Source organism: Odocoileus virginianus, chromosome 28, assembly GCF_023699985.2.
Source record: "Odocoileus virginianus isolate 20LAN1187 ecotype Illinois chromosome 28, Ovbor_1.2, whole genome shotgun sequence".
Classification (NCBI taxonomy): domain Eukaryota; kingdom Metazoa; phylum Chordata; class Mammalia; order Artiodactyla; family Cervidae; genus Odocoileus; species Odocoileus virginianus.
The window spans coordinates 41,126,653-41,154,473 of NC_069701.1; the positions used below are offsets into that span (position 1 = coordinate 41,126,653).

General features: G+C 56.6%; 1 protein-coding gene and 1 long non-coding RNA gene across 4 annotated transcripts; one reads left to right on the forward strand and one right to left on the reverse strand.

The window, feature by feature from the left end:
• The first annotated feature begins 1,426 nt into the window (after window positions 1–1,426).
• Window positions 1,427–27,050, forward strand: FADD (Fas associated via death domain). Of its 2 annotated transcripts, XM_070457806.1 has the most exons (3): window positions 1,427–1,806; window positions 3,436–3,569; window positions 26,860–27,050. In XM_070457806.1, the coding sequence occupies exons 1-3, from the start codon at window positions 1,521–1,523 to the stop codon at window positions 27,001–27,003; spliced, it is 564 nt and encodes a 187-aa protein (XP_070313907.1). In that variant the 5' UTR covers window positions 1,427–1,520; the 3' UTR covers window positions 27,004–27,050. The 2 variants fall into 2 exon arrangements, with proteins under 2 accessions (XP_070313907.1, XP_070313906.1); XM_070457805.1 differs by lacking the exon at window positions 26,860–27,050 and having other exon boundaries at window positions 3,436–5,141.
• Window positions 9,762–14,642, reverse strand: LOC139031907 (uncharacterized). Of its 2 annotated transcripts, none has more exons than XR_011484431.1 (3): window positions 13,659–14,642; window positions 11,414–11,627; window positions 9,762–9,991 (listed from the first exon to the last, which is right to left on the reverse strand). It is a non-coding gene; the product is annotated as an uncharacterized lncRNA (long non-coding RNA). The 2 variants fall into 2 exon arrangements; XR_011484430.1 differs by lacking the exon at window positions 13,659–14,642 and adding an exon at window positions 11,999–13,479.
• Window positions 27,051–27,821: the final 771 nt, after the last annotated feature.

Consider the following 27,821-nt stretch of genomic DNA (forward strand, 5'->3'; position numbering starts at 1 on the left):
CACTGAACTGTTCACGTTTTAAAATACGGGTATATCTGTCTGTCTGACTCAGCTCTAAGTTGCAGTAAGAGGGATCTTCGCTGCGTCACGTGGGGTGTTTCCTGCTGGACTGCAGGCTCTCTAGTGGTGGCAGGAAGGCTTAGTCGCCTCCCGGCATGTGGGATCTTGCTTCTCCGACCAGGATTCCAATCAGCGCTCCCTGCATTGCAAGGCAGGCTCAACCGCTGCACCACAAGCGACGTCACTGAACTGTACACTTTAGGAGGGTGAGTTGCAGGGAACATGAATTATACCTCAATTCTTTTCCAAGATGGCCTCAGGCTTCCACTCACCCTCTGCAGGGGCTCAGGGAAGGTAAAGCCAGGTTCTGACCTGGCTCCTCCCAATTCACCCCTCCCCTCACCGACCACCCCCTGCCTTCCCAGTTCTGCCCCAGCACCCTGCGCCCTCCTCTGTGCTTCTGCTCTTGCCGGGGGGCCCTCACACCCCCTAAACCCCTCTACCTGGCCCCTCACGCCTGCACACTGGGGGCCTGCTCCAAAGCCGCCTTCTCAACGTGTAGAGACCCCCACCTCCACACTCCCCACCCCAACCACACTGCCCCCGCTGCTCCCCGGCCCCATGCTCTGACTTCTGGCTTAACTGCACTTTCTTCTCTGTATGATGTAACCTTGTGCACTGACGCTGCAAGCTCCGGGCGGACGCGTGAGGTCTTCCGCACTTTGTTCCCGAATTTGTCTCCAGGACCCACTCCGTGGTACACAGTAGGCGTTGAGAAACGCTAGAAAGCCTTCTACGCAATAACGACGGTAACTTTAGAAATCAAATTTTTATTAAATTTTAAAAACTAAATAAAGCTAATAGTCTTTCCTGCACACAGATCTGCAGGGGGCACTAAAGGACATTTGTTGCTTAATCGCTAAGTCCTGCCTGACTCTTTTGCGACCCCATGGACCGTGACCCCCAACCCCCCCCCCCCCCACCCCTCGCGCCAGGCTCCCCTGTCCAGGGGATTTCCCAGGTAAGAACACTGGAGTGGGGTGCCATGTCCTTTTCCAGGGGATCTTCCCAACCCAGGGATCGAACCGCCTCTCCAACATTGGCAGGCTGCTTCTTTACCACTGAGCCACCCAGGGAAGCCCAAACGACATGCATTTCCACAAATGTTATAAATAAATTCACTCATTATTATGAGCACCCGCTGCGCAACGTTCCAAAGGAAACGGAGGCCGAGTGCGCTCTGGGTTTAGGGCTTGGGACCCCGAAAGCTGCCGGGCCTCCCAGGGAGAACCTCGTTAGGGAGCATGGACGGAGATCTTCCGGGTTAGGGGCGGTGCCTGGCGTCGGCAGGGAGCCTCCCGGGCGGAAATAGCTACGGTTGGGCTTGCAGCGCATGCGCGAGTCCCGGGAGTTCCCGCGAGAGGGACCGGCACGGCGGGATCCTTCCGGCGACGGGAACTCGGGCTCGCAGAGCGGCATCCGCTGCCACTAGGCTGAGTCCCGCGGGGACTTCCGCCGCCATGGACCCGTTTCTGGTGCTGCTGCACTCCGTGTCGGCCGGGCTGTCGGGCAGCGACCTGGCCCAGCTCAAGTTCCTGTGCCGGAACTGCGTTACCAAGAGAAAGCTGGAGCTCGCGCAGAGCGGCCTGGACCTCTTCGCCGTGCTGCTCGAGCAGAACGAGCTGAGCGCCGAGAACACCGGGCTCCTACGCGAGCTGCTCCGCTCCCTGAAGCGCGCGGACCTCCTGCGCCGCCTGGACGACTTCGAACGGGGCGCGGCGAGCGGGGCGGCGCCGGAGGAGCGAGGTGGGGACGGGGACGGGGCCGGGGGCCGGGCCGGAGGAGCGGGGTAGGGGCGGGGGGCGCCGGAGGAGCGAGGTGGGGACGGGGCCGGGGGCCGGGCCGGAGGAGCGGGGTAGGGGCGGGGGGCGCCGGAGCAGCGAGGTGGGTGCGGGCGGGAGGCGTGGGGGCCGGGCCGCGCCGGAGCAGCGGACCCTGTGGGGCCCTGTTGGCGGGGTCAGATGTCGATCTTCCAGGCGCCCAACCTTTTCCGGGTTCGGTTTCCGTGGGTTTTCCCTAAACAGCCCCGGGAAACGGGAACGTGCCTGCTTTGCGGACAGGAGAACCAAAGCTCAGAGAAGTTAACCTGGCCTAAGTTGCAGAGCGTGGACAACCACCGCCCCCCGCCCATCCAGCCATCCAGCGTCAGTGCTTTCTCCTCCACCCCTCTCCCTCCGGGAACATTAGAAGCTATTGAACAGAAAAAGACGTTGCTGACCTCCCGGGCGGGACAGGGGTGAAGGTACTCCATAAGAGCCTCAGCAGGAAGGACGGGCTGATAAGGGGCTGCTTTTGTATAAGGGTTAAGAGCGGACTCTTCCTGGCTCTGCCGCTCTGGGACTGGCTGTGTAACCTCAGGAAGTGACTTGCAGTTAACTTCCCTGGGCCTCCATTTCCTGCTTTCTGCCAGTGGTCAGTAACACAGGTGCCCACCTCATGGGGCTGGAGGAGTTGGCACACAGGCTAACAGTGTATCAGGGGGTTGTGGCTGGAGGTGAAGCTTTGCTTCCAAGAAGCGTTTTGTCCTTACTCTCTACCCGCCTTCTGCTGTCTGTAGTCTGATCTCAGGAGTGACTTCTCAGCAAATGAGGATGTAGTAGCCAGAAACTGAAGACTGGTGTCAGTCAGAGCATCTTCCAGAGTAGCAAGTGGGCTGTTTAGGGCTGCCGTACAAATGACTGTATCTCAGTGGCAACTGAGATAAAGCAACAGAATCTGATGCTCTTACGTTTCTTGGGCCGGCAGTCAGACCCAGGTGTCGGTAGGCCATGCTCCCTCTGAGAGCTCTAGGGGACGTCCTTCCTCCCTCTTCTGGTCCCCTCTTGGGGGACTCCAGGCATTCCTTGGCTTGTGGCCGCACCCTCCAGTCTCTGCCTCCAGTCTGGCACATAGTCTTGTCAGTGGATTTAGGACCCACTTGAATAATCTAGGATGACCCCCTCATCTCAAGATCCTCAGCTTACTCACATCTACAAAGACTCTTTTCCAAGTAAGTTCCCATTCACAGCTCCAGAGATTTGACAGGCGTGTACCCTTAGGGGCCCCTCATTCAACTCCGTTACAGGGTGGGATAGAGGCGCAACTCTACTCTGGCCTGAGTGGGTGTCTCCATTACAGCATAGCCCAACCAGCAAGTGTTCAGAGCAGGCCGTGTCTCGTGGGTGGTGTTTCAGGGTGTGGCTGGCGGCAGCGTGGGGTTTTCTGTGCCCTCCCTGGCCTTTCTGCTGAGGGATGGCGTCTGCCTCTGCGGAAGGGCCTTTCGGGTCCCCAGCACCTGGGTCAGCACCAGGAGGCCCGTCAGCCAGTGTGGGGTTACCTGCTTTCTAAACAGCTCCCCAGACCGCGGGTTACCACTCTGCCCCTTTCCCCCACCAGACCTGCAGGCAGCGATGGAGATCATCTGTGATAACGTGGGGAAGGACTGGAAGAGGCTGGCTCGTCACCTCAGCGTGTCTGACATCAAGATCGAAGCCATCGAGGAGAAGTACCCCCGAAACCTGGCGGAGCAGGTGAGGGAGCTGCTGAGGGTCTGGAAGAGCAGCGCGAGGCAGGACGCGGCTGTGTCCCGCCTGGTGGGCGCGCTCCGGGGCTGCCAGCTGAACGTGGTGGCGGACCTCATCGAGGAGGACCAGCGGGCCCAGGCCCACCAGAGCGGGAGCACCGACCCCGGGCCCCTCATGGCCTGGGACTCGGGCTCCGCCGCCCCAGGAGCCTCCTGACGACCCAGCAGCTCTTTCGCAGGGACCAAGGGCGGCTGCACAGTCCTGACCACATCGCGTCCGTGCCAGCCCCGTGAAGACTCAGGGAGGCGGCTGTGGGCCCGCGCTTCTCTGTGCCAGGTGGGCAGGGGGCACCATGGTCGCCCCAGGAGGGCGTCCCCATTTAACAAGTTCCTCCGGAGGGCGTGTGGCACCGCACCCAGTACTAAGGAGGGGTCTGTGAAACCCGGTGCTGTCACTGGTGCTCCTGGACACGAGAGGACGTGCAGCATCGAGGAGCTGGGGGCTGGGCTGGCGTCCAGTGCTGCCCAGCTCCAGAGCCCATGCTTGGAAGCCCTGGCTCGTTCTCCTGCCCCTGCGCTTGCCCAAGGCTTGGAGGCTGGTGGTGCCGACCGTCTCCAGGGCGGGTGGCATAGGGGTGAGGCGCGCCCTCACAGGGCTGGGAGGCGGCCCAGACTCTCAAGGCTTGGGGGAGCCAGCCTCCTGCCGTGGGGCCAGGCAGCGAGCACTCGGCACGTGCTGGTTCTCAGGCGTATCGTGACTCCAGTTCCACGGTGCATCGCTGAAAACCACTTTTTCTGATAACAAAACTGGCAAGGGAGCTGAATCCTGTGATTCTAAGAAGCAACTTTTCTTCCTGCTTCTAAGGTAATCCTATTGAAGCAAGTGCCTTTCCAGAGGAACCCTCCACAAAAGGAGGTTTCAGCAGACAGAGAGGACAAAGAATTTCCTCTTCCCACTGAGGGTGATTTTCTTTTACGTATTCTCGGAAGTTCCACAGTAGCCAGTTTCAGTGTCCCTTGAAGGTCATCACAGGCCCAGCCTGTGAGGAGGGGGCCTGCGTTTTCTACCAGCTCCAGGGACCATGCCAAAGTGGGTGTTTACCCCGGGGAGCCGTGATCTGCCAGAGGGCAGTGCTCACCTGCTGTGGGTACTCACTGCCTCCCTGCAGGAGGCATCCGAGAGCCCAGCCTCGTGCCTTCTAGCTGTGACCTTGGGAAAGCTCCCGACATCATGCCATGCCACCTTGACCTTGGGTTGCCAAGACCCTAGCAGCACTCCCCGCCCGGCTGTGGGCCCAGCCTCCAGCAGATACTGACAGCGTCAGGCAGTGCTCGCTGAGCCCAGGCAGCAGACAAGACAGAAGCGGCCCTTCTCAGTTGACTCCGAAGCCTGGCTGGGAACACGGGTGTTAACCATGCATCACAAGTGTGGGAGCTGAGCCCATTCAGTCCCAGAGCCATGTGGTCCGGCCCAGGGTGATGTGCTGAAGAGGCTTTGGGTCAGGGCGAGTCTGTGTTTAGTAGTAACATAATCACCACCAATAAAGGTGGGGCTTGGCCGATGGGTTGCCTTGGGAAATGGGTGGTCTGGGAAGTGTGTCCACGTGTCTTGACCAGAGGCAGACTATGAGATGGTGCCCGTCCCTCGTGATTTACGGCAGACACTGCTGCCAACAGGTAAGGATGCTGAGACCTGGCCTGCGTCCGTGCAGTTCTCACCCTGAGGAGAGACTGCCCCTCCGTCACTCCAGGTGTTCTCACGGACATTGGGACCACACGTGCTTACAGCACCCAGCGCTTTCCATTGCCTGGGCCTGGCGCTGCCACAGGCCTACTCCCGTGCTGCATCCTCGGGGCTGAAGCATTGTCCCCCAGACACTGACATCTGGGACTGCCCGGCACAGTGAGGCAGTTGGAACAGCCCCAGTAGACCTGTCCTGTGACCTAATCATACCACCCGAGGCACAGATCTGAGGTCGGAGCAGGGAAGCGCCTCCTACAGGCACCGCTGTCGGCCTCCCCAGGGTCTGGAGGTGGCCTGCCCTGGTACCTGTGGGCCACTGGGGCAAAACCACAGAGCCTGGTGGCAGGTGAACCTGCACAAGGCTCTGCCCCCAGATGGTGGGGCTCCAGGCCGGTGGAAGCATCCGTGTGTTCCACTAGCAGTCAGAAGGCTTCCGCCGTAGCTGGCCTCCAGGCGCTGAGATGATGGCGCAGGCTGGCGGCACTGAACTTCCCCAGCATGGCGACACGAAAGGACATGCAAGTGTACAGAGAAAGCAGCGGGGCCTGTGTGGGCCCCAGGGGTGGACGGTACACAGTGTCAGAGGGCAGCTTTCTGGACAGTGTGGGCCCCGGGGGTGGACGGTACATAGCGTCAGAGGGCAGCTTTCTGGACAGTGCAGGCCCCGGGTGTGGAAGGTACATAGCATCGGAGGCCAGCTTTCTGGACAGAGCGGACCCCGGGGGTGGAAGGTACATAGCGTCAGAGGGCAGCTTTCTGGACAGAGCGGGCCCCGGGGGTGGAAGGTACATAGTGTCAGAGGGCAGCTTTCTGGACAGAGCGGGCCCCGGGGGTGGAAGGTACATAGCGTCAGAGGGCAGCTTTCTGGACAGTGCAGGCCCCGGGTGTGGAAGGTACATAGTGTCGGAGGGCAGCTTTCTGGACAGAGCGGGCCCCGGGGGTGGAAGGTACATAGCGTCAGAGGGCAGCTTTCTGGACAGAGCGGGCCCCGGGGGTGGAAGGTACATAGTGTCGGAGGGCAGCTTTCTGGACAGTGCAGGCCCCGGGGGTGGAAGGTACATAGCGTCAGAGGGCAGCTTTCTGGACAGTGCAGGCCCCGGGTGTGGAAGGTACATAGTGTCGGAGGGCAGCTTTCTGGACAGAGCGGGCCCCGGGGGTGGAAGGTACATAGCGTCAGAGGGCAGCTTTCTGGACAGTGCAGGCCCCGGGTGTGGAAGGTACATAGTGTCGGAGGGCAGCTTTCTGGACAGAGCGGGCCCCGGGGGTGGAAGGTACATAGCGTCAGAGGGCAGCTTTCTGGACAGTGCAGGCCCCGGGTGTGGAAGGTACATAGTGTCGGAGGGCAGCTTTCTGGACAGAGCGGGCCCCGGGGGTGGAAGGTACATGGTGTCAGAGGGCAGCTTTCTGGACAGAGCGGGCCCCGGGGGTGGAAGGTACATAGCGTCAGAGGGCAGCTTTCTGGACAGTGCAGGCCCCGGGGGTGGAAGGCACAGAGCCAGCATCAGGGCAGCTCTGGACAGTGGTCTTCGTGTGTGCTGTCCATGTCCCCGCTTCTGTGCTGTGGCTTTCGGGTGTCTGCCAGATGCGGCCCTGGGTGTCACAGGGACTGGTGGGGCGCTCCCCTCGTGGCTCCACCACTCTCCGAAGAGGCCGTTAGGTAAATGGCAAGTGCTTGTCTGCGTCTGCAGTGCTGGTCTTAACTTGAAGACAAACTGATGTCTCCCAGCGCCCAGAGGGCTGTCAGACACTGTTCTGCTCTGCGTGGTCTGACGCTTGACTTTGCTGTGCACAGAGGGCCCTTAGTTCCCCAGCCAGGGATCGAATCCGTGTCCCCTGCGGTGGAAGCACAGCCCTAGCCACTGGACTGCCAGGGGAGTCCCGTCCTGGGTCTTCTCCCCTCCTAAAACAGACATGTTTGATCAGAACCGGGACCTGGGGGCCAGTCAGCGACGCCCCACCCGACAGAGCTACTGCAGTTTCAGCAGAGATTTCTGGCAGCTTTACGAGAAATCAGCCTTCTGTCATGTGAAGTTTTTGTGACAAATGCATACAAGTGTGCACACAGGCAAACAATTGACTTGAAAGCAAAAGAGGCACTTTTGCTCTCAGTCCTCCCCTGCGGAGGGAAAGGGTCCAAGTGTGTGTGCTCTGCCGAAGGTTGCCGGCAATGAAGGGGTGTTGAACAAGTGTCTCCTGAGATGAAGGGTCACCCTGTCTCCCAGCCCCGCAGGTTTCCGTGCTTCCCAGCCCCCCAGGCATCATCTCCCCTCCTCACCATGCTGCCCCCAGCCCTGCTTCTGGGTGCACACAGCTGTGGGTCCCTGCGTCCTGACGCCCTCCAGACTCTTCCCTTGGGGAGTAGGGGGTTGACAGTCCCTCCTCCATCTTATTCTCCCCCCTGGCTCCCACCTGCTCCCCTTCCTCCTTGACACCCCACAGTCATCCCGAAACCACACTGCAGAGTGGGGGCCCCCCGGCCCCACCCTCTCCCCGTCCCTTTCTCAGGGTCCTGGGGCTGACCCTGCTGTGCGAGGGGCCAGGTCACAGGTTCCTGGGATTACTTCGTGGGCACCACAGGGCCAGCCCGCCCACCACAAACAGACTCGGCGCCCCACCTGAGAGGCGTGTGCCCGTTTCTGCGCCTGGCACCACAGTGCAGTGGGCCGCCCTCGGGCCCCACCCAGGCCCCCTCTCTGGGGCGCGCTCTCCTGTTGAACAGCAGCGGCTCCCTGGACAGCGCCTCCCTCCTCCCCCGGCACAGCCTCGCCCCTCTCAGGACAGCCCCGGCTCTGTGTCTTAGAGACCGCAGGCTCTCCACACATTTCTCAGTTATATATTTTCATTTCCATGATAACTACTCTGAGTCATCTTGCTGGCAGCTCCTAGCCACAGGATTTCTGTGTGCATTGCATTTGGGAACCAAGACAGGCAAGCCTGACGCAGGGTTGCACGTGCTTAGCGAAAGTGACCAGTCACCCACCATCTGCTGAAAGGCAAACCTCTTTTACGAGAACTTGCAATTGAAAACCATTTGCATCACACAAGCCCTCAGCTCCCTAAGTCAGTGACAGTTAAAGACTGTGGCAGGAGTCCCACGTGGGTGCCAACCACGTTCGTTGTCATGGGAACAGAGGCCAGGTCAGTGTGTGAGCGGGGTGCCCCATCAAGTGAAGGCCGACACGGAAAAGCGTGGGCCATTTGGTCTCCCAGGCAGGGCCATGCTCCCCATCCCACACCTGCCTGGTGACAGTCTAGACACAGATGATTTTGTTTCAGCACGTGTTGTTCCATGGGACAGAAGTTCTGTCTGGGGAGATGACAGAGTTCTCGACAGATGGGGTGATGTGGACGACACTGGGTGAAAGGGGTGAATATTCTATTGTGTGTGACTGTACTACAGTTCTAAAAATCCTATTTCACATTAACCATTTAGTTACATTATTAATCTAAATTGGTTTTCAAGCTTCTCTCTAATTTGAATTTTGTAGTCCTTTTATAAGTTACGAGGGCTAGAAGCATAAGTTTGTATCTGGCTTATTTTTGCATCAAAGCAACAACATTATAAATAAAAACATGCCCACCTCTGGGAGTCTGGGTCCCCATCACGCCTTCCAGGGGGGTTTCTGGCTGGAGAAACCCCTCTGCAGGGCCCCCAGGTCCTGGGTCCTGGTCCCAGCTTTGTGAGGAACAGAAGGGGCACCCAGCCCCAGGCAGCAGCTTCTTTAAACGCCCACCCCGGTGCCAGGGGGGCCTGAGACCCGCTCTGACACCCAGTGTGATGTGGCCTTGCCCAATGCCCCCGACCCGCAGTGGACCGCTGCTGCTGCGGCGTTGTCCTTCCCACTGGGCGCGCTTCCCCTTCCCGGCGGCCTCCAGAGCTGCCGAGGCTCACCGCGTGCTCGCTGAGCAGGGGAGTCCGTCGGCTGTGATGATAAAAGGCCAGGCCCAGCTGCCCAGTGCGGGGGGCCTCTCCGCCCGTCGGGTCCTGCGGTGATGGGAGACCCAGCAGGCACCCCTTGGACCGCCTGGCCCCAACAAAGTCCAGCCAGGGACCCCAGGGAGGCCCCCACCCCCTGAATCGCCGCCGGCCGCCCCAAGGGTCCCCTCCCCAGGCAGGGTTGAAGGCCCGTGCAGAAGAGCGCGCACGTCTTGGGTCTGAGTGCTCTGAAATGTGTGGTCTGCTCACACATCCACCCACACACCCAAGACTTCACTCGGTCGGTTCTCAGCAAAGGGCTGACAGCTCAGATGGGGTGGGGGTGGTGCCCACTCCCTCCCCTTGAGCTGGCGACCCCCCAGTGGAGCCCCAGCTCCCTGTCTCCCTGACAGCAACCTGTCCCCCCCCCCCCAGCCAGTTGCTGCAGGGTCCACGGAGACAAGTGGTGATGAGTGGTTGGGGGTTACCGGCATGTGGTTAAGGTCACAGTGTCATTATGGTAATTATTCCCGAGTGACTGTGTTTCACATGACTTGCCTTTATACCAACTTGTCTCAGTATAAAACTCAGATCACACAGTCATTCCCCGAGGTCCTTGGAGGCATCAAATGATGCCTGGGGAGCCAGCCGCAGTGCCTCTCACCGAGAGACACGTGACCCAGGCCCCGAGTCCTCTTGCAAGAAAGCAGAGTCCGCTGTCCTCTGATTGCACCGATGTCATCTGCAGCCCAGACCATTAGCCAGAGAACTGTGGAAATACAGGTGAATGTAAGTAGGAGGACGATACGGGCTTCCCAAGTGACGCAGTGGTAAAGAATCCGTCTGCCAATGCAGGGGACACAAGAGACTTGGGTCAGATCCCTGGGTCTGGAGGATCCCCTGGGAAAGGAAACAGCAGTCCACTCCAGTATTCTTGCCAGAAAAAATTCCTTTGACAGAGGAGCACGGTGGGCTACATCCCGCAGGGTTGCAAAGAGTCGGACACGATGGAAGACAGGGAAAGAGAGAAGTGGACAAAACTAGAGACAGACTCCTCTTTCTCACACGATGGGGGGCCTTGTAGAGGCCAAGGATAACAGAATTAGTAAGAGCGATGTAATAGGGACGAAGAGAGCAGCGGCACTGAGAGGCATAGCGTCCCCTGGCGCCAACGACCCGGGTTCGAGTCCCGGCTCTGCTGCTCAGCGGCTCCATGGTGCTGAGAAAGTGAGCTTGCCTACAAGACGGATTATTACACGACCTGCCTCAGAGCAGTCGGGTGCTGGGGGATTCCGTCAGTAGTCCAGAGAGCACAGGGCGGGTACAGGGACCCCTGCGCAGTCTGGTGATCACATGGGCATTTGTGTAGCAGACGGCGGAGCCGGGAGCAGCTAGCACCCCGGGTGTCCGAATCAACTTTTCCCACCTGAGTTCCGTCACACGTGCTGACACTTCTTTTTACAATTCTTAAAGACACTGGATTTTCTGATGCCCTGAAAAGCATCCTAGTGATCAAACAGGAATTTAGAACATAAAAATGGTGTGTCAAATCAGTGAGGGAAAAAAATCCAGTCACTGGGGTTAGGACAACTGGGAAAGATCGTTGCATCCTTACCTTTCTCCTCCTACCAAGATAAATCCCAGGTGCAGACAAAATTTGGATTTTTTTTTTTTTTTATAATGAAGAACCCTAGGAGAATTTATCATCTTGAAGAACGAGAGGGCTGTAAAATGAAAGACTGATCAATTGATCAATTCGACAGCTTAAAAAACTAAAAATGTCAACTTGTCAAAAATTGACAAGAAACTGCCTGCCAATGCAGGGGACGCAGGTTCACTCCCTGGTCGGGTAGATCCCACACGCCACAGGACAACTAAGCCCCCTTGCTACAAGCACTGAGCCCACCCTCCCTAGAGCCCAGGCCCCGCAGTGAGAGAAGCCACTCCCACGAGAGGCCTGCGCACTGTAACTGGAGAGGAGCCCCCATTGCCCCGGCGAGCGAGAGCCTGAGCCCAGCAGCAGAGATCCAGGGCGGCCAAGATATTAATATATATACGCCCTGGCGAGCGAGAGCCTGAGCCCAGCAGCAGAGATCCAGGGCAGCCAAGATATTAATATATATACGCCCCGGCGAGCGAACGCCTGAGCCCAGCAGCAGAGGTCCAGGGCAGCCAAGATATATATACACACATATATATGTTCTTTAGTCGCTAAGTCGTGTCCAACTCTTTTGCAGCCCCATGGACTGTAGCCTGCCAGGTTCCTCTGTCCGTGGGATTTCCCAGGCAAGAAGACTCGAGTGGGTTGCCATTTCCTCCTCCAGGGGATCTTCCCGACCCAGAGTTTGAACCCAAGTCTCCTGCATTGCAGACAGATTCTTTTACCACGGAGCCACCAGAGAAGCCTGAAATAACACATATTATAAACAAGTTTAAAGGCACGGCCGCTTGTCTTTAAAGGAAATGAATCTTTAAAAGCTAAAGGAAGTGATGTCTAGGGTGAAGAGCCTGCCCAGCGTCATTCACTCATCACTCGTCAGCAAGTGTGGTGAGTACCCAGTGCGTACGGAGTAGATGTTACCAGGATGGGAGCCGCTTCTGTCCCAGCAGGAGAGACGCGGTGCCCACAGGCCCCCCCCCCCCCCAGGAGGGGGACACTGAGCTGCCTCCGACACCTGCTGGGTCCCTGAAGCTGAGCTCTAAGTCCTTATAACTCTGAGCATCCAATGTCTGGACTCCCGCAGGGGATAAGGCCTCACAGAGGAAGGGATCGCACCTTTGCCTGCAGGCACGCACTTCTTACTGGTATTGAACTCTCAACCCTGAGTTTCTTGTGAGTAAATTTGGGGGTACTCTGCCTTCCCCTGGGGCTTCCAGAGGACGAGGTCATCGAGAAGTTAGTGCCGATTTATTATTACCCTGGCATAGTGACTGCCTTAGGCCCTGGGGAGGAAAGAAAGGACTCGGATGAATAAAACATGGTGCTGATGCTAAGACAGAGAAACAATTACAGGTGGAGAAACTGAAGTCCTGAGAGTCAAACTGATCTGCCAAGTTACAAGGCAGAGATAGGACAAGAACCCAAGCCTCCTGACTCCGAGGCCCCTGCAATATCCAGGACATTCTACTGTGTTTCAGCAAGGGGCCTTTGGAGCTGGGTTTCCTAGGATTAATAGTTTGCCAGAGGGCGTGGTTTAGGCACAGGACAGCGAATGCAAAGGCCAGGAGGCAAGAAATTGGAGGGCTTGTTCAGGAGGCAGCAAGTAGGTGAGTGGGGCTGGTTCCAGGCAGGTTCAGGGAAGTTACAAGAGAAAAAAAATGTGCTGACTGGAATTGTCCCTTAGGAGGAAGGTGGCACTGGTTAAGGCTATATGGCAGCTTTGCCTCTTGTTTTCGTCTCACAGAACCTTGAACTGTATCAGGGGAGGTGGTTTTCCGCTTTGACAGGGAAGGAAATAAGGTTGCACCGGAGCTTGGTGATCAGCAAGGTCTCAAGGCAGGAGGCAGAGAAGTGAGGTCTCCCGTCACTCTGCCAGACCAACTGAGTCAGCCTGGCCCGCAGAACTTTCTAGTCCCCACACAGGCCCGGGAAGAGTGGCCCAGCTTGGGGTGGGAAGCAGAGCCAGGGGCTCCCGGGGAAGGCTGTGCCGTCTTCACCGCAGGGCGGGAGCGACCCCAAAAGCTAAAATAAGGCTGTGTGCTCCAAAAATACTCTACTCACAACACTGCAGCGCTGGAAATAGGCCCATCCGCTGGCTTCCCGCCCGGGGACCAGGGCAGAGCAGGAGAGCCACACTTCTGTCACCACCCCTTTTTATTTGGGGCGGCAAGCCCTTGCCACCTGGAGCTGCCTCCGTCCACGGAACGCTTGCTCGGGGGAGTCTGGGCACAGACGCAGGTCACAGGGTCACAGGTCACAGGGTCACAGGTCACAGGGTGCAGGTCACCCGCTGTCATGGTCTTCCTGTTCCAGGCCCGGCTCCTGACATCAGGGCGCAAGGGCAGTGGACGCAGGCAAGGTCAGGAGTCCCGCCCGCGACGGTGCACCAGCATGTCACTTACTCAGGACCGCCCCGGGCTTCGCCAGGCGGACCCCAGCAGCCTCTGACCTGGCCCCCTTTTACTTCACCGCCTCCGCTCCAAGCCGCCTTTTTCTTAAACCCCATTGCGAGGCCCTGACCTCAGCTGCTCCTGCCAAAGCGAACAGGCAGGCTGGCAGGAACCGGGGGGGTTACCCAGGGCCCTTCTCAGCAGGCCTGTGACCGCCGTCCCCTACCTCACCCCCGACTCCGGCATCCACCCCCTCCCCCCCCCAGCCTGGCTCAGACCCTCTCAGCCTCTCTTCTGGGACAAACTTCCTCCCTAAATCCCTGCCCCCACCAGGGTCTCCCCTGCTACAGGCCCCTCTCCGCACCCCCCAGGGCCTGAGATCCAACCTGATCCTGAGCTCACACACCCACTTCGTGTTTCTGTCTTCACAGCGGGTTTCCCAAGCGTCAGTAATCCCAGGGCCAGCTTGGCAGTTTGGGGGCGGGGGCGCGGCACAGGCGCCCTCTGGCTGCTGCGAGTGGTGACTGCTCTCGTTGCAGAGCGTGAGCCCAGTAGTTGGGGTGCACGGGTCAGATGTCCGGTGGCACGTGGGATCTTCCCACACCAGGGATCGACCCGCCTCCGCTGCCTTGGCGGGTGGATTCTCTGTCTCTGGACCGCCGGGGAAGCCCCTAGCTGGCAGTTTCTGTCTTTGCTCTGTGCCACCTGTTCCTTTGCTTTATCTTTTCCTCCAAAGTGACCCTCTCTCCTCACCCAACTTTAAATGAAGAGGAATATAATTTCTCCATCACAAAAGGAAAGCAGTAATGGCAGACATGGCGGGGGCCCTCAGTATCTGTTCACACCTTCTCACTTTACACTGCAGCCCTAACTGTTCACTCCCGGGATCCAGACTCTATTTCCCAGCCTGACTTGTAGCAAGGTATGGCCACTCAGCCAAAGTTCTACAGATGGGCAGAAGTGGTGATTGGAACGTCCTAGAAGTATTTTTTTAAAAAAGGAAATGCATTCCCTTCTTCCTTTCTTCAAGCTGGAATGCAGACATGATAGATGGAGCATGGGCAGCTATATTGCACCATGAGGGAGTACAGTGACAAGAGAGAAAAAGGCTGGGTTCCTGGTGGTCATGGAACTTCCCTACCAGCCTTGGAAAGGTCACCTCAGGACTGCATTTGTATGAGAGTAATGCACGGAAACCTCTGTGACTTGGGGATTTCAGATGTTTGCCATAAACCTAATACCAGCTGAAACAGGGCATTAACTTGGAGTAAGCAGAAGGTGACTATAACAATGAATGCAGTGAAAAATAATATTCTAAAACTGTTGATAGATTGAGCCACCCTTCAAGGCTCTGAACCCAGGAGCTGCTCTTTCTGTTAAAAAAAAAAAAGAATAAAAAAAAGGAATTCGTCATCATGACCTTGAAACTGAATCTCAGTTTGTTCAGGACTGCTGGATAACTGGGAGGAGAACATCTTGGTCACCTTGTGACTTCTGCTGTTTAGTACCAGGTCGCTTCCCTCACTGCTGCCTGAAACCATCCCACTGGACACACCCAGGGGGCCGACGGCACAGCTCGAGGGAATGAAGCCTATTGACCCCTCTGCTCCCAGCCTAAGCCAGCCTTCCATTCCCTCCCCCGGGGCTCACAGGCTCCACCATAACCAGCAGCCACAGATGTTTATCACCCTCTGGAATTCCATTTCCTGCTGCCTTGCTCAACACCCAGCCTCCACCCAGATATCACCCCAGGTCCGCCTTTAGTAGATGTTTCTCAGCACCCACTGCCTGTGGCTCCAAGCACAGACTCCAGACCCAGACAGCCAGGCCTTGTCCCGGCTGGCTGGGTGAACTGGGCACGTTACACAGCTCCTCCCTGCCTCAGTCCTGCTCATCTGTAAGATGGGCATAAAGAGACCGATTAGTGCATGTCACGTGTTTGGAACGGAGCCAGCGCTTACCCACCTCCTTGGACACAGTAGCTGCTGCTGTTACACGTCAAGCGAGGGGGCTGCAGCAATGAGCAGCCAGGCACGGATTCCACCCTCCTGGGGAGGCAGGGTCCCCTTCTAGAGGCCCCACAGACACAGCGTCAGCCCCGCTGGCAGCGCGACTCACCCTCTGTGTTGAGCGTGTGCCCCCGTGACGGGCGGGGGCTGGGTGGTGGTGGACCGGTAGGGGCCTGCCTTCCTCACTAGACCAGGGGCGTGCGGCGGCAGGAACTTCAGCTCACGTTTGACTCTGAGCGCCTAGCTGAGCGGGAGCCTGCACACAGCGGGTGCTCCAGGGAGTTTCCACAGAGGAACGAGCATGCGAGGCACCAGGTGGGTGAAGACGGGGCGGGGTGGGGCGGCTGAGCGTCTCCCAGCCCGGGGCTCTGCCCCCAGCCCAGCACTGTTCCTCCTGCAGCTGCACCAAAGGCTTTGAGTGGCATTTTCAAAATTTTTCTTATTTACTCATTATATTTTTGACAGAGCTGGGTCTTCACTGCTGCACACGGGCTTTCTCTCCCGTGGCTGCTCTCTGGTTGCGGTTCACGGGCTTCTCATCGCGGTGGCTTCTCCGCTTGCAAAGCGCAGGCCCTGGGCGCACAGGCTTAGCTGCTCCGTGGCATGTGGAGCCCTCCAAGACCAGGGATCATAAGTGTGTCCCCTGCATTGGCAGGCGGATTCTTAACCACGGGGCCACCAGGAATGTGCCCTAAGGGCTTTCTTCCTGGCCCAGGCAGCCTCAGTGACACGCATTTGTGCACACATTCAGGTGGAGAAAACGTTAGCTGTGTAGACCCTGGGCTGGGATGTCATCAAACTGGGTTTGAATCCAGACTGTCCTGTTGGGTTGCGGTGTGGCCCCGGGCAAGTTGACCCCAGCTCTCTGAGCCTCGATCTTTCTCACTAAGAAACTGGCTGTCAACGTCGTGATCCATTCCTGTATAACAGACGGCCGCAACACGTGGTGGCTCAAAACACCAGCCAGGTCCTGTCTCCTGGGGCGCCTGTGGGCTGGGGACCCAGCAGGGCTCACGGCCGGTTCTGGACCCAGGCCTCCAGTTTGGGCCTCCTCCCGATTCAGTGGCCCGAGGGCAGCCGAGTTACCTACCGGCCTGTCCGAGTGGCTCAGGGATCCCGGCCAGCGTGAATCTGCAGCCCATCCAGGTTCAAAGGTGGAAGAGTTAGACCCCACTCCTTGGTTGGGGCAGTGGGAAGGTTCTAGAAGATCGTGTGGAACTGGAGATGTTGTCATAACCATCTTTTGGGAAATACAGCCGCCCCAGATGATAACACTTAACGCCAGCCTCAGAGGGGCAGAGGAGGCTTGTAGGAGCAGAGCACTTGAAACAGGGTAGACGCTCCATGAGCAGTCTCAGCGGTGACTCCAGCCGTGACTGATTGGCTTCCAAGGTCTGTCTGCGCCTGCCCTCCCGTTCCTTGGTCAGCTTACACCCTGTTCGTAATTCACAAGAATCAACTCCCAGGAGACGGCTGGAAAAAGTAAGGACCTGTCGGTTCACTTGGAGCGGCCATCTGCCGGACACGGGGTCCGTGGCCCAGGCCGGGTGAGCCTCGGCGGCAGCGCCTGGGAGCTGACACTTGCCAGAGCGTTGCCCGGCGGGCACGCGGTGGCCACACATGCCCACCCAGAGGGCTCCGCCTCCGTCATCCGTCAGTGTGAGGCAGCCCCCCATAGACGAGCCCCTTGTGGGTCCCGAGGGCCTTGTGGCTTGGTCTCCTCCCTTCCAGCACAGGAGCGCCGAGTTAAGAATTTCTGCTCACGGGGAACTGTGCACAGTTGGGCCCAGAGTGTGTACTTATTGGTCAGCCTTTCTATCATCCCTCTCGCCAGCTCTCTTTGTTACCAGACTCAGGTTGAGCTGCTCATCGCTCAAGAACCCAATACTGAGAGGCAAGAGCTGGGAAGAACAGACAGCTTTATTGAGGAAGCCAGGAGTCCTGGGGAGAAGTTTGACTCATGACCCACAGAACCAGCTCCTCCCTCCCCAGATTTTGCTTAGAAATTTCAGAGGGAAAAGAGGAAAAGTGGAGGGGTGGTGCGGCGTGTGAGACCAGCTCGTGGACATTCTGACTGGTTGACAGTGAGGTAACTGGGAGTCAGCATCATCAACCCTCTGGTTCAGCCAGTCTGGGGTCTCCGTGCTTGTGGGCAGCACACATTTAATTTCTCCCGCCTGGTGTGGGTTCCAGTGTCTGCAAAGCAGCTCAATGCCATGGCTCAGAATATTACCTCCAGCCCTGGAGGAGGAACTAAGGGTCCTTGACTTTGTACAGTGGCTAAGTTATTACTGTTTTGCCTTGTTTGACTATTTTCCTTTGTTTCTGTGTTTTCTCATTTCTCTGATTAAGTTCAATTTATTCTTTGGAATTCAGGGAAGGCCTTGGAAGCTAAAGCTTTTCTACCAACAAGAGGCAATCAGACCATGACCTTTCATGGTCTGATAGGACCATGAAAGTGGACCCTAGCCTGGGGCCCCTTCCGTGATCCCCCTTCTACTGCGTTCCAACTAAATTTACATCCGACTGCGACCTTCAAAGGGAACCTTGCTTGGAAGTGGGGTCTTTGCAGATGTGATCAGACCAAGATGAGGTCATGTCGAACTTCCCAGGTAGTCCAATGGTTCAGAATCCTCCTGCCAATGCAGGGGAATAACAGGTTCTATCCCTGGTCCAAGGAGATTCCACATGCCGCTGGGTGACTAAGCCCGTGTGCCACAGCTACTAAAGCCTGAGCATCTAGAGCCCACGCTCTGCAACAGGAGAAGCACCGCAATGAGAAGCCCATGAACCGCAACCAAGAGTAGCCCCTGCGCACCGCAACTAGAGAAAGCCCAGCAACGAAGACCCAGTGCAGCCAAAAAGAAATATTTTTTTAAAAGATGAGGTCATATTGCAGTGAGGCTACTGGTGTCCCTCTAAGAAGAGGAAATCTGGACAGAGGGACACACAAGAAGAATGCTGAATGAGGACAGAGGCAGAGATTGGAGGTTTGCAGTTACAAGCCTGGAGACATTAGGGATTTTCTGCAACCACCAGAAGCTAGAGAGGGGCTTGGGGCAGACTCTTTCCCCAAAGACTCCAGAAGAAAGCGGCCCTGCCAACAGCAGACTGTGTGAGAATGTTTCTGTTGCTTTAACCAGTGTGGGGGCCATTTGTTATAGCAGCTGCAGGTCACTCCCATCACACACCGCACTCCCATCACACTGCACTCCCATCACACACTGCACTCCCATCGCACACTGCACTCCCATCACACACTGCGCTCCCATCGCACACTGCACTCCCATCACACACTGCGCTCCCATCACACTGCGCTCCCATCACACTGCGCTCCCATCACACTCTGCACTCCCATCACACTGCACTCCCATCGCACACTGCACTCCCATCACACTGCACTCCCATCACACACTGCACTCCCATCACACACTGCGCTCCCATCGCACACTGCGCTCCCATCACACACTGCGCTCCCATCACACTGCACTCCCATCGCACACTGCACTCCCATCACACTGCACTCCCATCACACACTGCACTCCCATCACACACTGCGCTCCCATCACACTGCGCTCCCATCACACACTGCGCTCCCATCACACACTGCGCTCCCATCACACTGCGCTCCCATCACACACTGCGCTCCCATCGCACACTGCGCTCCCATCACACACTGCGCTCCCATCACACTGCGCTCCCATCACACACTGCGCTCCCATCACACACTGCACTCCCATCACACTGCACTCCCATCACACTGCGCTCCCATCGCACACTGCGCTCCCATCACACTGCGCTCCCATCGCACACTGCGCTCCCATCACACACTGCACTCCCATCACACTGCACTCCCATCACACTGCGCTCCCATCGCACACTGCGCTCCCATCACACACTGCACTCCCATCACACTGCGCTCCCATCGCACACTGCGCTCCCATCACACTGCACTCCCATCACACTGCACTCCCATCACACTGCGCTCCCATCACACACTGCACTCCCATCGCACACTGCACTCCCATCGCACTGCACTCCCATCGCACTGCACTCCCATCACACTGCACTCCCATCACACACTGCGCTCCCATCACACTGCACTCCCATCACACTGCACTCCCATCACACTGCGCTCCCATCGCACTGCACTCCCATCGCACTGCACTCCCATCACACTGCGCTCCCATCGCACTGCGCTCCCATCACACACTGCACTCCCATCACACACTGCGCTCCCATCGCACACTGCACTCCCATCACACTGCACTCCCATCGCACACTGCACTCCCATCACACTGCGCTCCCATCACACTGCGCTCCCATCACACACTGCGCTCCCATCACACTGCGCTCCCATCACACACTGCGCTCCCATCACACACTGCACTCCCATCACACACTGCGCTCCCATCACACACTGCGCTCCCATCACACTGCGCTCCCATCGCACTGCACTCCCATCACACTGCACTCCCATCACACTGCACTCCCATCACACTGCACTCCCATCACACACTGCACTCCCATCACACACTGCGCTCCCATCACACTGCACTCCCATCGCACACTGCACTCCCATCGCACTGCACTCCCATCACACACTGCACTCCCATCACACTGCACTCCCATCACACACTGCGCTCCCATCACACTGCACTCCCATCACACTGCACTCCCATCACACTGCGCTCCCATCGCACTGCACTCCCATCGCACTGCGCTCCCATCACACTGCGCTCCCATCGCACTGCGCTCCCATCACACACTGCGCTCCCATCACACACTGCGCTCCCATCGCACACTGCACTCCCATCACACTGCACTCCCATCACACTGCGCTCCCATCGCACTGCACTCCCATCGCACTGCACTCCCATCACACTGCGCTCCCATCGCACTGCGCTCCCATCACACACTGCACTCCCATCACACTGCGCTCCCATCGCACTGCGCTCCCATCACACACTGCACTCCCATCACACACTGCGCTCCCATCACACTGCACTCCCATCACACTGCGCTCCCATCACACTGCACTCCCATCGCACACTGCACTCCCATCACACTGCGCTCCCATCGCGCTGCACTCCCATCACACTGCGCTCCCATCACACTGCACTCCCATCACACTGCACTCCCATCACACTGCACTCCCATCGCACACTGCACTCCCATCACACACTGCGCTCCCATCACACTGCGCTCCCATCACACTGCACTCCCATCACACACTGCGCTCCCATCACACTGCACTCCCATCACACTGCGCTCCCATCACACACTGCACTCCCATCACACACTGCGCTCCCATCACACTCTGCGCTCCCATCACACTGCACTCCCATCACACACTGCGCTCCCATCACACTGCGCTCCCATCACACTGCACTCCCATCACACTGCGCTCCCATCACACTGCGCTCCCATCACACTGCGCTCCCATCACACACTGCACTCCCATCACACTGCACTCCCATCACACTGCACTCCCATCACACTGCACTCCCATCACACTGCACTCCCATCGCACTGCACTCCCATCACACTGCGCTCCCATCACACTGCACTCCCATCACACTGCGCTCCCATCACACTGCACTCCCATCACACTGCGCTCCCATCACACTGCACTCCCATCACACTGCACTCCCATCGCACACTGCACTCCCATCACACTGCACTCCCATCACACACTGCACTCCCATCACACACTGCGCTCCCATCACACTGCGCTCCCATCACACTGCACTCCCATCACACTGCACTCCCATCACACTGCGCTCCCATCACACACTGCGCTCCCATCACACACTGCACTCCCATCACACTGCACTCCCATCACACACTGCGCTCCCATCACACTGCACTCCCATCACACACTGCACTCCCATCACACTGCACTCCCATCGCACACTGCACTCCCATCACACACTGCACTCCCATCACACTGCACTCCCATCGCACTGCACTCCCATCACACACTGCGCTCCCATCACACTCTGCGCTCCCATCACACTGCACTCCCATCACACACTGCGCTCCCATCACACTGCACTCCCATCACACTGCGCTCCCATCACACTGCACTCCCATCACACTGCGCTCCCATCACACTGCACTCATCACACTCGCTCATCCACTGCACTCCCATCGCACACTGCACTCCCATCACACACTGCGCTCCCATCACACTGCACTCCCATCGCACACTGCACTCCCATCACACTGCACTCCCATCGCACTGCACTCCCATCACACACTGCGCTCCCATCACACTGCACTCCCATCACACTGCACTCCCATCACACTGCACTCCCATCACACTGCACTCCCATCACACACTGCGCTCCCATCACACTGCACTCCCATCACACACTGCACTCCCATCACACACTGCGCTCCCATCGCACACTGCACTCCCATCACACTGCACTCCCATCGCACACTGCACTCCCATCACACTGCACTCCCATCGCACACTGCGCTCCCATCACACTGCACTCCCATCACACACTGCGCTCCCATCACACTGCGCTCCCATCACACACTGCGCTCCCAGCTACACCCACCCCAAAGCCCCTCTGGTTCTTCCCACGCTCAGCCTGGTTCAGGTGGCCCATTCAGCTCCTCTCTCTTGCCCATCACACTGCGCTCCCATCACACTGCACTCCCATCACACACTGCGCTCCCATCGCACACTGCGCTCCCATCGCACACTGCACTCCCATCGCACACTGCACTCCCATCGCACTGCGCTCCCATCACACTGCACTCCCATCACACACTGCGCTCCCATCGCACACTGCGCTCCCATCGCACACTGCACTCCCATCACACACTGCGCTCCCATCACACTGCGCTCCCATCACACTGCACTCCCATCACACACTGCGCTCCCATCGCACACTGCACTCCCATCGCACACTGCACTCCCAGCTACACCCACCCCAAAGCCCCTCTGGTTCTTCCCACGCTCAGCCTGGTTCAGGTGGCCCATTCAGCTCCTCTCTCTTGCCTTGTCAACTGCGGCAGAATCTTTAAAAAGATTTCTTTTGAAAGAGAGTACAGGGACTTCTCTGGTGGTCTGGTGGTTGAGAACCCACCTTCCAGTGCAGGGATGCGGGTGCGATTCCCGGTCGGGAGCATCCCACATGCCACGGGGCTACGGAGCCCAAGGGTCACGACAGAAGATCCCTGGAGCCACAGCGAAGACCCAACGCGGCCAAACAAGTTAGTAAATTAAATAATTCTTTTTTAAGGACGTGTGACTATGCCCAATAGCCAAGACACAGAAGCAGCCTAAGTGTCCGTGGACAGATGGATAAAGAAGTGGTACATATACACAATGGAGTACTGCTCAGTCATAAAGAAGAAGGAAATAATGCCATCTGCAGCACCACGGATGGGCCTGCAGATTATTACACTAGAATCTAGAGGTGCTCGTGCTAGAGGAAGGAAGAGAGAGACACATACATCACTCCCATGTGGAGTCTAAAACACGACACAAGTGAACTTAGCTACAAGACAGAATCAGACTCACAGAGAGCAGGCTTGTGGTTGCCGGAGGGGAGGAGGGCTGGGGTGGGAGTCTGGGGTTAGCAGGAAGCTCTTACTGCGAAGCACAGGGGACTGGGAACTGTATCCTACGATAAACCGTCATGGAAAAGAATATGAGCAAGTATGTATGTATATATATAGAGAGAGTCTCTTTCTATACAGCAGAAATTAACAGTGTTGCAAATCCACTACGCCTCAATAAGATCAATTTCAAAAAATTAATTTACAATAGTAAAAGTGTAATTTTTAAATTAATACTATACCAAGCATTAATATTTCCAAATATGACTGCCCCGCCCACCTTCTCATCTACACAGGTCACAACTGTACTTGTTATACGTCATGTCAGGGAATGAGAATCAGGGAAAGGACTCTGCTTGAGCGGATGGTGCAGGGAGCCGTGGGGACGGCCCCCGGGCCCCCCCAACCCCTCTGCCTGTGTCTTCACGCTGCCTCCTTCCCCAGCCCCACCCCCATCCCCAGCCACCCGGGCAGGGGGGCCTTGATTCCCCCAGACACCGTCTACAGTCCCATCAGCCAGAATCCCGGCCAGCTTGACCTGGAGGGTCAGGACCGAGGGCTCTGAGCCTCCCCGCCTGCCTTACAGTCGTGGTGAAACCCACATGGCACAGAATTCGCCCTCCTAAACTCAGCGCACCGCTCAGGAATAGTCGGCACATGCACACCGATGTCCAGCATCACCGCCGTCATCTCCGGAACCTCCCATCCTCCCACGCTGGCGCTCTGTCCGTCTGAGACGCTCGCTCCCCGCCCCCTCCCCCGGTCCCCGCCACCCTCTGTCTCTCCCTATGGATTTGGTGCGTCTGGGGACCTCGTAGGGCTGGGATTCTACAGGATTTGTGCCTTCCTGCCTGGATTCTTTATTTCAGTACCGGTTCTTCCTGGTTCATCCGTATCGTAGCCTGTGTCCAAATTCCAATGCCCATTACTCAGCCGTAAAAAAGAAGGGATCTGGTCAGTTGTAGTGACGTGGATGACCCCAGAGCCTGTTACACAGGTCGAAGTAAGTCAGAAAGAGAAAAACAAGTATCATGTGTTAACACACGCATACGGAATCTGGAAAAACAGTGCTGGTGAACCTTTTTGCCGGGGAGGAAAGGAGTGGAGACGCAGACGTGGAGAATAGTCCGGTGGACACAACAGGGGAAGGAGAAAGAAAAGTGAAAGGGAAGTCGCTCAGTCGTGTCCAACTCTCTGCGACCCCATGGACTGTAGCCGACCAGGCTCCTCCATCCATGGGATTTTCCAGGCAAGAGTACTGGAGTGGGTTGCCATTTCCTTCTCCAGGGGACCTTCCCAACCCAGGGATCGAACCCAGGTCTCCCGTGTTGCAGGCGGACGCTTTACCCTCTGAGCCACCAGGGAAGGAGGGCAAACTGAGAAAGTAGCGTTGACATGCATATACATACACTGCCTGTGTGTGCGCTAAGTCACTTCAGTCGTGTCCAAGTTTTTTTATAACGAACATCCCTTCTTAAAGCCCGTTTCATGCGCCTGGAGTGCAGTGTGCAGAACGATCAGCACCTTGCCCCTGCCCCCCTAAATATCCAGCAGGACCCACAATCACCGTAACAAGCCAGCCATCACCCTGTAGTTCCCAAACACTCCCTAGGGGCATGCCTTCCCCCCACAACCACCCAGAATACCCAGGTGTCCCAGATGACGCCGGCCCTTGGGGAGCCCAGGGCTCTTTGTTCCTCATCCACTCCCCATGTCTCGAGCCCCTAACACCGCTATGATGGTCCCCCCTTGCAGATTTCATCCTCAAAAACAAATCGCACGTGTGCAAGGTCCCGAGGACAGAACGGACCCCACCCTCCACCTCTGCTTGGGCGCAGCGGGCCACGCCCCACAGCCTCACCACCATCCTTACCCCTCGCCCTCATTTCAGAGACGGAAACTGAGGCCCAGGGAGAAGCAGAGACTGGGACCAACCTTCACGGCATGCCTCCCCGGTGCCGTGAACAGAGTGTCTCCCGGCAGACCTTGGGGAGTCATCATCCCAGTTCACAGCAGGGAAGACCCAGGCTCAGAGAGAGGCAAGGTGTTGGCTCTGGGGCAAGTCCCAGAGCTGCCTGGCGGCAAAGCCAGCGAGGACTCCTAATCCTAAGTCAGTACAACCTCCCGTGCCTGTGTGAGGAAGGGCAGAGGCGCTCAGACCACTGCACCCCGCCACACACAGTGGCCGCGGGGCCCCTGTGAGCCGCTGAAACCAGGCTGCTCGCCCTGAGCCTGTGAGTCAGCGCTCGGAGTGGGCGGCAGCCCCGGTGTGGCCCGGTCTCTGCCAAGTCCTGCTGTGGCCGCAGGCTGGCTGCGTGGGCAGGGCGGCCTGTTCCTTCCCGGGGCCAGGAGGTGATTAATGACCATGCGGTGAGGATGAGCAGGTAGGGCCAGGTGCAGGCACTGCAGCCTGGCTAGTTCCTCTGTTTGGCTCCTTTCTCGGCAGCTGTCTTCACCCCACTCGGGAGAACCAGCTTTCCTGCCTCGCCCCAGCCTCCTGCCCTCCCGGCTCCGCAAACACCACCTTTGCCCTGGCCCTCCGCCTGGCTCTCCTGCTCCCATTCCTGCCCTTTGGAGCCAGCTGCCCCTGCCTGCTCCTGAGCCTGGCAGTGAAGACCTGATGCCAAGCCCTGCTTCCATCTGTCTCCTGACACAAGCCCACCCCTCTGGCCAGACTACCTCCCCACCCCCCACTGCTCCTGTCCCCGAAATGTGCCCCGGTGCCCTGCCTCTGAGTGCTCCTCTGTGATCCCCACGACGTCTGCCCTTCTCACCCCACTTCTTCTGCTAGGCTGAGACGGCAGGTCAGGAGTTACCGGAACCTGATTATAATCCTGACTTTGCCAGTGTAACAAGCTGTGACACGTCGGGCGAGTTCCCGAACCTCTGTCAGCTTCGGTTTCTGCGTGTGTAGAATGTCATTCAGTTCAACACTTATTTACCGAAAGCCTCTGTCCTCCAGGGTCTGGGAACTGGGCAGTGGGGAGCATCGTTTTCGCTGCCTGTCCTCTTGTGGGTTTCCCCGGTGTCTCAGACAGTGAAGAATCTGCCCACAGTGCAGAGACCCAGGCTCGGTCCCTGGGGCAGGAATACCCGCTGGAGGAGGGCATGACAACCCACTCTGGCATTCTTGCCTGGAGAACCTCATGGACAGAGGAGCCTGGTGGGTTACAGTCCATGATGTCGCAAAGAGTCGGACACGATGAGCAACTAACACACACACACCTCCTGTGTACCTTTTAAATGCTGTATTTTACGCAAAGTTTGGCTAATTAAAAATTTTAAGGAACTTTGGTGATGGTCCAGTTGCTAAAACTCTGTGCTCCCAACATGGGGCCCTCCAATCTCACCCTGGTCAGGGAACTAGATCCCACAGGCCGCAACAAAGATGGCAGAGCCTGTGTGCCGCAATGAAGACCTGGCACAGCCAAATAAATAGTTATTTCTTTAAAAACACTTTTTAAGATGTTCGGTAATTGTTTTTTGTAGCTATTTTTATTGAAGTATAGCTGATTTGCAGTGTGTGTTAGTTTCAGGTGTACACGAAAGTGACTCAATATATGAATATATGTATATTCTTTTTCAACTTCTTTTCCCATAAAGGTTATTATGAAATATTGAGTACAGCTCCCTGTTGTTTATCTATTTCATAGCGGTGTGTCTATGTGATTCCCAATAAAAGTTATATTAAAATAATAATTACTTGGAGAAGGGAATGGCAGCCCACTCCAGTATTCTTGCCGAGGCAACCCCGTGGACAGAGGAGCCTGGAAGGCTACAGTCCCTGGGGTCACGAAGAGTCGGACACAAGCCAGTGACTAAGCAACAACGACAGCATTTGGTACGTATACAGTCTGATGATACGTAAAGTTCCCTCAGGAAGCAACCCACCTCGATTGTTACATCCCTAAACTGATTAAATTTAGGCATTTATTTTTATGGCACCAAAATATGGCGGATGTTTAACAGTCTCTTACTTATTCTCCTTTCCATGAAGGAATCTCCTGAAGAAGACAAGGACATGGAAGAGAATGCTGCTCTCAAAATCCAGGCAGCCTTCCGGGGACACTTAGCCAGAGAGGAGGTAAAGAAAATGAAATCGAGCGATCTTGAAGAAGAGAAAACAGAGGAAAACGACTGAGGAGACTGGCTTTACCCCACAGAAAACAAGGAAAGAATCCAAATCCATCAACCTTGTTGTGATTGTCTTTTTTTCTTAGATTTGATGTAGTGAAATAACATTTGTTGCTGTTGTGAAAAAATCTGTCATAAGCATTTGTTTAATAAACATGCCATTGACACACACACACAAAAAAAATAATAACAATTACTAATGAAGCCAGTAGAATTTCCCAAATTCTACTGAATTTGTGAATTCTAGTGAATTTCCCAAAGAAAGGCAATGCCAAAGAATGCTTAAACTACCACACAATTGCACTCACCTCACACACTAGTAAAGTAATGCTTAAAATTCTCCAAGCCAGGCTTCAGCAATACATGAACCGTGAACTTCCAGATGTTCAAGCTGGTTTTAGAAAAGGCAGAAGAACCAGAGATCAAATTGCCAACATCTGATGGATCATTGAAAAGGCAAGAGAGTTCCAGAAAAACATCAATTTCTGCTTTATTGACTACGTCAAAGACTTTGACTGTGTGGATCACAATAAACTGTGGAAAATTCTGAAAGAGATGGGAATATCAGACCACCTTAACTGCTTCTAGAGAAACCTATATGCAGGTCAGGAGGCAACAGTTAGAATTCGACATGGAACGACAGACTGATTCCAAATAGGAAAAGGAGTACGTCAAGGCTGTATATTGTCACCCTGCTTATTTAACTTATATGCAGAGTACATCATGAGAAATGCTGGGTTGGAGGAAGCACAAGCTGGAATCAAAATTGGTGGGGGAAATATCAATAATCTCAGATATGCAGATGACACCACCCTCATGGCAGAA

What these genes read in the sequence shown, in the direction of transcription:
- FADD (XM_070457805.1), top strand. Translation starts at nt 1,521, where the DNA reads ATGGACCCGTTTCTGGTGCTGCTGCACTCCGTGTCGGCCGGGCTGTCG. An exon ending in GGCGGCGCCGGAGGAGCGAG is followed by an intron (nt 1,807 to 3,435) that starts GTGGGGACGGGG and finishes TTCCCCCACCAG; the next exon opens with ACCTGCAGGCAGCGATGGAG.